The 10,664-nt window shown below is 31.0% G+C and overlaps 1 protein-coding gene across 1 annotated transcript in view; it reads left to right on the top strand.

The window, feature by feature from the left end:
• The first annotated feature begins 7,808 nt into the window (after positions 1-7,808).
• The window catches only part of LOC101500051 (uncharacterized), a 7,153-nt gene continuing 4,297 nt past the window's right edge, over positions 7,809-10,664 (top strand). The window contains 4 exon segments of the mRNA XM_004488774.4: positions 7,809-8,103; positions 8,589-8,666; positions 10,623-10,660; positions 10,663-10,664. The exon segment at positions 10,663-10,664 is cut by the window's right edge and continues 43 nt beyond it. Coding sequence (XP_004488831.1) covers positions 7,922-8,103; positions 8,589-8,666; positions 10,623-10,660; positions 10,663-10,664 — 300 coding nt within the window. The 5' untranslated portion in view covers positions 7,809-7,921.

The raw sequence follows: 10,664 nt of genomic DNA, 5'->3' as shown, positions 1-10,664 counted from the left end.
ACAACAAACATTAAGCAAACAGAAATATTAAGAGATTCCTCATTCTTAATACTCTTTTAACTTAAACGATTTTCCAAAACAAACATTAAGTAAACAAGACATTAAGAGATTCCTCATTCTTAATACTCATTTAACTTAAACGATTTTCCAAAACAACATTAAGTAAACAAGACATTAAGAGATTCTCCATTCTTAATACTCATTTAACTTAAACGATTTTCCAAAACAACATTAAGTAAACAAGACATTAAGAGATTCCCCATTCTTGATACTCGTTTAACTTAAAGGATTTTCTCAAACACACATTAAGTAAACCGAGATATTAAAAGATTCCCCATTTTTAAGACTCGTTTAACTCTAATGGTTTTCACGCCAACATTAAGTAAACGTAGACATTAAGAGATTCCTCATTCTTAATACTCGTTTAACTCTAATGGTTTTCAAATTCCACACAAAACAACTCAAACCTATTATCAGATCCAATCCACAACTCATTCGATCACATGAGATGGATCTACAAGATATTTCCTCAACTGTGACACATGAAACACGTCATGAATATTGGACAGTATCGGAGGCAATGCAGTCCGATAAGCAACAGGCCCAATTCGTGCAGAAATCTGATATGGTCCAATGAATTTCAGAGTCAACTTCTTCGATTTCAAGGCTCTACCTACTCCAGTAGTAGGAAAAATAAAATTAATGAAAATAGAGTTAATTAAAATATTAGTTTAAACAAATTATTAAATTAAAGAGAACAAAAATAAATATTTTCAAAATAAGAAATTAATAAATTAAAATTAAAATTTTTATCATCGTAATCTAAAAACTGTAGTATCTTCTCAATTTTTTTTAAAAATAAATAACAAATATGATAAGAAAAAAGTAAATATTTTCTTAAAAAAATGAGAGAGAGAGAAAATAATTATGAGTTTGAGTGAATTAAAAAAACAATGGGGAAGGAATCCCGAAAGGTTTTAAAATTGGCAAATTTTATAGTAGATAATACGGACAATTGTTGAAAACTAATTAAAAACTTAAATAATTAGAAATATTTTAAAATGTTGATAACATATTTATTATATTTTTAACTATTTTTTTATTAGAAGAGATGGTAAATTTTATCATGGTTAATTTTTAGATTTTAAATCCGAACAAGACGTACAGCTTAACAATATCGAGATTTGTCAATTGAACTAAGATTTAAGAACTTCAACTAATTTTTTTAATTACATTTCATTTTAATTTGGGTATTTTAGAATGTTGATAAAACATTTATTATATAACTTTTTATTTATTATTATATCTTAATTTTCCTAACTACTTGAGTAACTACTATATTAAAAATGTACTTATTACTCCGTATGATGAAGGACTCCTTTTCTAAAGAAAAAAACTAATCTCAAAATAAATGGTTGTCGCACTTTTATTACAATATTAATTATTTTTTCCAATTATATTATCATATAATTAATATTATTTAAATCACTCTGAAGTTAATATTTTTTATTTTTTATTTTTTATTTATGATAATAATAAATACAACAACCAATACTTGATAAGATTAAATTTGTAATTTTTAAATTTGTAATAATAATTATTTAAAATGAGTTTAATTATTATATATTGATAGTATTTTACATTATTAGACAATCACAACTATTTATAAACATAATTTTAAAGGTAGTTAATAATAATTTTTTTTTGCATATCAACTTATTACAACCATTCATGGCCAAGAATGGATGAAAGGGAAGATAAGTACTGGCTGGCCTTTCCCCTCTTGTACCTCAGTATGTAATATATATATATATATATATATATATATATATATATATTATAATTACTACTAAATCAATAAATATCTAACAACTCTCATATCCATCTCAAACTATTTTAATAAAAATATCTACTCTCGTCGCAACTCAATTGACAGATACAATTTTCAGCAACCTGAGATATTTTTAATAAAATTGCCCGATATTAAATCCTTCGTAACAGAAGTAAATTATTTTCCGACAAATAATTTTAATCCAATTTCCAAAAATATATTTTTGGCATTTAACTCACTCAATACCAAAAACTGGGCTAACAGCCTAAGAAATTCCACACAAAATACCCTAAAATTGTATAATTTAGGATTTAAAAATTAAGGGTCTTACACACATCAAGCGGGTTCATGTGGATACCCGCAGATGTGGATTTTGTTGCATCTCTAGCCTATGCAGTTAGCGTTGCATATCTTGAGTGCTTCCGAGACCTCAATTCTTGCGGAAGATATGCATGGGGTGCAACTACTCTTGCTTACCTGTATGACAATCTTCGAGAAGCCAACATACATCAAATCAGAACTGTTTCAGGGTATATGACTCTTTTACAGGTAAATTGTATGGTTGTTTATTGTGTTTATAATTTCTATTATTAATGATCCTAAACTAATGATATGTTATTATATATGTGCAGGTGTGGGTCTATGAGTATTTTCCTACATTATGTAGAGATTGTTGTAGACTTTCTCTTAGTTATGTTGAAGACTACACTAGAGCACTTAAATGGAAGCCTAAAAGGGATAAGGGTTTAGTTCTTCCATTTAGGAAATCTCTTGATGAGATTGACGTTGATGAGGTCTATTGGACACTATATGAGGAGCATCTAGTGAAGCGACCTTTTGAAGAGGTTTCTTTATTTCGATGGTGGATACGCTGGGGTTCGAAGATGTATGCTCATCTGCCAGACAAAGTATTGCGTCAATACGATCATGTTCAAACCATTCATGGCTCACCATTAGAGGTAGTGGGTCAGACGATCACACTAGATGAAATGGACATTATGTTTACGCAATATGTTGTGCATGTAGTGGATGTTAGCGCAGTTGTGCAGGGACATGTAGTCTACTCGAATGATTGCATGGACTAGTTTCACATAATTTCTCATCCATACAACATTCGTAAAGAACCAATACATGAAGAACCTGTCGCTCATGCAGCTGATGTTGAACCTACTGATCATGCAGATGAAGATGCCACTCATGTAGCTGATGGCGTCGATCTCGCAGTTGACGTAAAAGTGTATTAATTAGTCATATTTTATTTTTACTAGTCATATTTAATTTATTTTAACTATTCATATTAATTTTTTTTTATTACAGCGTCGAACAATACAAATTGATATTATCTGATGGCATGCCACTCGTTAATGAGTTAATTTTGATGTTGTGAAGTCAGTGGGGTGGCGGTAGAGATTAGACTAACATAATACCATTTCATAGGAGAAATAGACGGACTTGGGATTTATTTAGAATATTTTGGATATGTAATATTTGGGTATTGTTTTGGATATGATATATTTTGATAATACTTTTGGATATGTAATACTTTGGTGAAGTACTGATTTAATAACTTATAACAATCGTAATGTTTTTAATTTAATTCAGACAATATATTCATCCAATGTGTTACAATATTAAGTTAAATATCACAATACATTTACAATATATTCATCTAGTTTACTTTTCAGTTTACAACATATTCATCTATATTGCATGGAAATATCTTCAACCAATGTTGAATGCGATCATTGTAAATAAATTCTCACTGATGTGTTTCTTTTGTGCAATGTTTTCTCCACAAATTACTTGCTGCTGGTATAGGAGAATTTGACTTTAAGTAAACTTGTTAAAATCAACAATTTATTAAATATGACATTAACGGTTAAAATGACAGTTCTAAGTGGAAAAATTAAATACATGCACAAAATGACAGTTATTAACAAATGCAATAACTATTATATGATGATCTAAAATAGATGTTGGTGGTGGACTTCTAAGTGAAAAAAATGTTTGGAAGTGTCATCCAATTATCCAAAGTTAAATTTCGAAGCAATCACATATCTCATTTTTGGAAGTGTCATCCAATTATCCAAAGTTGCAACTTGTTCAACATACACATTGTGAATAAGTTGTTGAACAAAAATTTGTCCACCATATATTATCTCGTAATGAGACACAAACTCTTGAAGCTCTACCACACACTCTTGACGAATGAATGTCCAAGAGTTCTCACCCATTCCAAGTAAAGCTGCAACTACACGATATCCACAATTACCATCATCGCCCACGTCAATAATGTCATCTATTAATTTGCGAATTTCAACCGACAACTAATCCTTGAAGATAAGAACTCTCGGTTGTTGAACATTGTTGATGGATGGTCGAGATATGAGCTTTTTGATCGATGATTGAAGTTGTTGTACTTTATTAGATGTTACAGTACTACATGCATTTGTGCCACTACATCGAACACTTGCATCCATATACTCCCACCACGATGGATCACACTTTTGCCTTTTTTGGGTGCACATTTGTTTTAACCTTGTCAACAAGTGGACACATCGACATAGTCAATGGATACACGATCTCTCGTAATTTACCTTTAAGTGCAATTTTGCCATGTACATCAAGTTCATCAAACTTTTTCACTATCACTTCTATTTCATGTTTCGCAAATAATTCTAAAGGTTTACACGATCCATCATCATGAAAAGTTAATTTAGTCAATCAAACATGAATAACGTTTAACAGAATAAAACGGGAGATCATATTATACCTGACTATTTCACATGCATAAGGTATACCGTGTGTTCCCCTAACTATGCAACGACATTCAAACTTATCTATACCTACATACTTCACGCGATCAAACTCTACCGCAATATAATGTATTGCATTTTTGGACACAACACCACGCAAATTGGCGTACAATCTATTACTATATCGATGAATCTTTTGAATTATGCTCTTTTCAAATGATGTTATTATCTCACTGTGTTGTCATACAATCATGCTATGAATGATTTCTCAAACACTACATATATCACCAATGTTGTCTTGTAATATTCTTTTCAAACTCCAGTGCGTCGACTCAACCCTTTGTATTGTAGTGTTCCCAAAATGCATAACTCTATTTGTCCATGTTTCAATAAATCTTTCTTTGTGAGGAATTAGCCATTGATCTTGTGCATAATCATTAACGATAAAAGAGCTACTACAATTTTTTTCAAAGTTAGCCAAATTCATGTAGTGCTAAGCCTCATCATAACTGTAAACAAGAGTCTCCCATATCTCCATTATTTGCACTGCTTCTTTTTTGGAAAAACAATCATCTTGCAATTCGCTTTGACATTTTTGCATACATGAAACAAGCATAATAGCATAATAAATTGACTGCTTTTGGAAAAATATATTCAAATGCGTTCATCAAAGCAAGGTCTCTATCAGTAATGATTACTTCAACTTCACCATCTGTAATATGTTCTTTTAACATTTGTAGTGTCCACTTAAAATTATCTACACGCTCAGACTATAGATACGCAAATCCCACATAAAATGTCATTTCAGTAAATGTAACACCAATAATTTCAAGTAATGACATTCGACACCTACATGTCTTGTATGTGCTATCCATAATCAATATGATGTGAAAATTATTTACAAGAGTGATAGCGTCTGGATGAGCCCAAAATATGTCTCTCAACTCATCTGAACTCTCTACCTTCCTATATCAATAGACGTATTTGTCGCGTTCCATCAATGTCAAAAGATGTTGCATTTATGTTCCATTACCTTTAAGTGATGAACGATATGTTTGACGTGCATTGTAAACTTGTTTTATTATCGTCAAACTTTTAACATTATGATCCTTTAGTATCATCAATATGTTTCTTGGTTTGATCATGTTCTTCGTTATATCACCAAGTACAACTTTCTCTTCTTGAGACAATCAGTCTAAGAAAGCACGATTAGTTAGTTTTTTGGCCAATTCATGGTTATGGACACCACATATTACATGTAGATACCATCTCTCACCAACACTTAATGGTGTACATCTCAATCTAAATGGGCATTCACATTTTCTACTCCAAGTACTCCTCGTAGGTTTAGGATTCTTCCAAAGTATATATTTACCGATTCTTTCACAATCAATAATTAATTTTGTCTTTATTCTTGATCGTGCTGTCGTAGTTTTAGATCTAAAAATGACAACGATAATTTCATTTTCCCTTCTAATATTTGTAGCCCATTTCAATAAATTATCTCGCGTATCAAACATCATGCTGATGCTAAACACATCAGTCAAATCAACCATAACAGATTCACCTTTGTTGTACACAACGTCATTCATTGCATCAAAATCATCATACATTTCGTCGAAATCACGTTCCAAACCGTAATCCATATCCTCAAAATCAGATTCCAAACCTTCATACATTTTGTCACTGTTGTCTCCCTCTTAGTCCATTTATCTGCATCTAGAAGAAATGAACAAATTTTTTTTAGGATTTTGCTTAACATTTACTTGAACTTAATTTCACGTATAAGGTTTAATTTTCAATCTTCATTGATTACACAATCTTGATTCACGTAAATGTATGTGAACTAAGATTGCATACATAATGATATGTTTAATTTTCAAACTCCATCGATTACACAATCTTAAACCACATATGTTTACGTGAATTAAGATTGCGTACATTCTGATATCTTTTACTTTTTTTCAATATACGTGAATTCAGTTCACATAACAACACAACATACGTGAACTGAGTTCTTGTACAATCCTCAGATTTAGAGAACAAAATCGAACTCAAAAAGCAGAACAACAAACATACATTTTTAGGCCACCTTAACTATAATGTGATGAGGAAACTGATGGGGGTGTAGGTAATGAGTGAGTGATGTGAGTTTTGCATGATTATGAGTTAGGGTTTGTGAGGTATGATGATTTTTTGATATGAGTTATGAGATGTGATGAATGTTGATGAATGTGAGTTATGAGTTAGCAAAATTGTAAAAAATATTATAGTTATCAAATGACATTTTGGGTATTTTGTTATTTTTTAGAAATTTGAGGGGCGTGGGTAGTAATGTGAGGGATGCGGGTAGCAATATTGTTATTATCCCTTCTAATAAAAAAATTACATTGTTGCCACACAGTTAGTGACTACGTTTTGAATGAGATTGACATGACCTATTTAATATGGAGATAGATAGAGATACGATAAAAAATGATAAATATTATATTTTTTATTTTATTTTATCATTTGACAGACATATTATCATAATATAATATCATATATTATATTTAAATAACAAAATTACCCTTATAAATAATTAAAAATTAGTATTTTTTTTCAATTAATTTATTATATTTTAAATTAACAAAAAAAAAAAACTAAAAAATCAAATAAATAATGAAATAATTTTATATTTAAAACTATTCATTTACACTGTTAAATAAACATTTTTTTAATTAATGAATAATCAAATAATTCTATTTTATTTGTTAGAATGTAAATAAAGATATAATATATATATGAAAAAATACTCTTGTAAATAAATTATATTTATTTTAAAATTTTATATAATTTTCACATTTTTATAATTTTATATACTAATTTATTAAAGTATACTAATTTTCATGAATATTTTTTAAATTAATTATTAATATTTATTTTTGAGTTTAATATCAATATTTATATTTATGTTTAATTAAATTTACATTATTATATTTTATAAATTATTTTTATATTTATATTTATATTTTATTATATTTCGATTTTATATTTTAAATTATATTTTATAAAAATAATTTATTAAATTATTGTTCTTAATTGCTAACACATCTCGTATTCATATTGATATTCAGGATGCAATTCAGATCCATCTAGGAATAAGTTAACCAATAAAAATTGGATAGACCCGACCCGAGATGTTTTAGCATCCAACCATCCCTAACAAAAGGGTAAAGATTAAAGAAAAACACCATCGTTCTTTCTTCTGATCTCCAAAAATAAAAAATCACCTCACACATTTGGCTACTACCAGCTAGGGTTTATCGAGGGTTTCGTTCCTCTCCATCTAACAATGGCGAAACCTGGGCGAAGTCGTCGCTCACCACCGTCTGGTTCTGTCTCTGGCTCTTCCTCTCTCTCCTCTTCTTCTCGTTCCTCTTCTCGCTCTCGCTCCAGATCGTTCTCTTCCTCTTCCTCTCCTTCTCGCACTTCCAAGAGCCGTAGCCGGAGTCCTCCTCCTCAGAGACGGAAAAGGTAGACTCGGATTTTCTTTTCATCGTTATGAAAATGTTTTATTTTTGAATCCGTATAGGAAAAATTGAAGCGCAAAGTGAACTCGATTGTTACAATCTTTGTTTGTTTGTAAATTCGAATCGTGTAGAAGATGCATGAAAATGTTCATGATGAGAGCTATTTTTTTTTTCAATTTTGTTTTTATTTTTATGCTGAGAATTTGATATTTTTCCGTCTTCCGTCTTTGAATTTTGAGTGTGATTTAGGTTTTCAATCTTGGAAATGGAAACTAGTGGAGTCTTAAGATTTTGCCGAAATTATTGTTTCAATGTGCTTCTTAATATGATATTGATCCCAAATTTTTTTCGGCAAATGTTGTTAATCAGTGTACATCATATCATAGCTTTCAACTCTATGAAGTGCAAAAATCATTGTTCTGTTTTGGTTAAATAATTTGTGGGAGTAATTTCCGTTTTGCTGATTTTCCTTCAGTTTATGTTCGATTATGTGGCTAAACCAGCTAGGCGAGGTCGATCTCCTCCTCCTCCCCCTCCCCTGTCAAAGAAAACGTCTCCTCCCCCAAGGTAAAGTGATTTCAAATTTGCCATTTCAGTTTTACTTTTGTCTATGATACTTCTTGCATGTCCCTCATCGAGATGGAGGCCAATAATTGTTATTTCAACTTATGTTTTTCATATCCCTTATCTTGATGGAAACGTGAAATTTTTCTTTCATTTTATGCTTTTTATACACAAATCTTGTTGAAGTTAGACATGGTATGTCTTACAAGAAAATAAGATGCAAGCTAGTAGTGAAACATTTCATATCCCTTATCTTGATGGAAACGTGAAATTTTTCTTTCATTTTATGCTTTTTATACACAAATCTTGTTGAAGTTAGACATGGTATGTCTTACAAGAAAATAAGATGCAAGCTAGTAGTGAAACACCACATTAGCCAATTTCTACAGTGTCAGGTGTTAACAGTCTACTATATCTTTAGTTCAATACTGACATAAGTGATATATGGAAGATGACTAGTGAGTTGTGAATGTCCTTGTTATGGATGATAGATTAGTTTGTCAAAATTGAGGTCATGCGTAGGATTGAAAGAGGGATGAAAGATAGTAAAATGTGAAATTATGAGTCAAGGATTGTAAGGTTTAAAAATGCCACTAAAAATCAACTCAGGAATTAAATATAGGAAGATAATAAAATCAGTGTTGTCAAATAACCGCGATATTGCAATAGCATAGCAGAACTTGAATAAAATGCTATTGCTCCACAATACGCTATTTAGTACAAAGTGTTGTCAAATAGCCGCTATTGCGGCGCTATAGCACTTTAGCATAGCAGAATTTGAACAAATTGCCATTTTTTGCGATCTGCATTTGACAACATTGAATAAAACATTAAGCCCATGATTCAATGCAAAGTTTATACACGAATGGAAATAAATCCAAGTCTCACGTTAGCTAGCTATAAGACCTAAATAGATCTTATAAAACTTGGGCAATCCTCATCTTACAAGCTTGTTGTATGGGGTTGAGTTTTCCCCAAAATCAAATGGTATCGTAGATATGTTTTGGATCACACACCATATTATCCACAAACAAAACTAAGAAATGTTAGGTATTTATCCACACTAAACTGAGTAGTGTTGAGCATGATGGGTGTATTAGGAAAAGTCAAGTTCCACATTGACTGGAGATAGTGTTTGATAAAAGCTTATAAAGTATGGACACTCCTCACTTTTATAAATTAGTTTATGGGTTGAGTTAGGCCCAAAAACCTAAGAAACGCATTACAATACAAATGAAGACCCAAAAAGGCGAACTTCTGCGTTTCAGGGGAAATAGGAAAAGAAAAGCTAGAAAGATGTGGGTCTCAATTGCACTACTATCAAACATGTGTATTAGTTTCTAGTTTTTGCCAAACTAGTGGCATATCAGACAATCTGAAGCTTAAACCTAAAATGCTAGGCATAGTGGTTGTGAACCTGTGGCAGACAACTCAAAGGCTTGAACATGCAAAACCAAAAGGCCAAAACCAATTATTTCTGCGAGGAAGAATGAGGGCTGATGGGTTTGTTGAAGATTGGGTGAGGGAAGACTAATATAGTTAGTTTGATGAAGAAGAGGATTATGTTTTTTTATTTTCTTGAATTGGGCTACACAACCCAATCAGTGTTTGCTCATAGGTTCTAAACTTCAAAATCACTTTGATGAGATGTGTCTTTGATTTCATCCGGTGATCCCACTAGTCAGTGACTCTCCGATCTGTATTGGAACAGGATTGGGATAAATTTGAAACAACTGAAAATACATGGGTTTAACTAGTTATAATTTTTAGTGCAGATTTATTTTATTATATCCTTAAAAATGTTGATATTTTTTTCCATCGTTCACATCATATATTTTTAGATTTAATTAAAACATGCTCTGGATGCAAGCCTTCTAAGTTCAACAATCAATAAGTTTCTTTTGGTGTGTGACTTGACTTCTATCTTTTGATGTGTTTATTTTTTATGCCTGTTCTCAGGAAACCTTCTCCTGTACGCGAGTCTCTTGTTCTGCATGTAGA

Source organism: Cicer arietinum, chromosome 1, assembly GCF_000331145.2.
Source record: "Cicer arietinum cultivar CDC Frontier isolate Library 1 chromosome 1, Cicar.CDCFrontier_v2.0, whole genome shotgun sequence".
Classification (NCBI taxonomy): domain Eukaryota; kingdom Viridiplantae; phylum Streptophyta; class Magnoliopsida; order Fabales; family Fabaceae; genus Cicer; species Cicer arietinum.
This window is presented reverse-complemented; position numbering and strand designations above follow the sequence as displayed.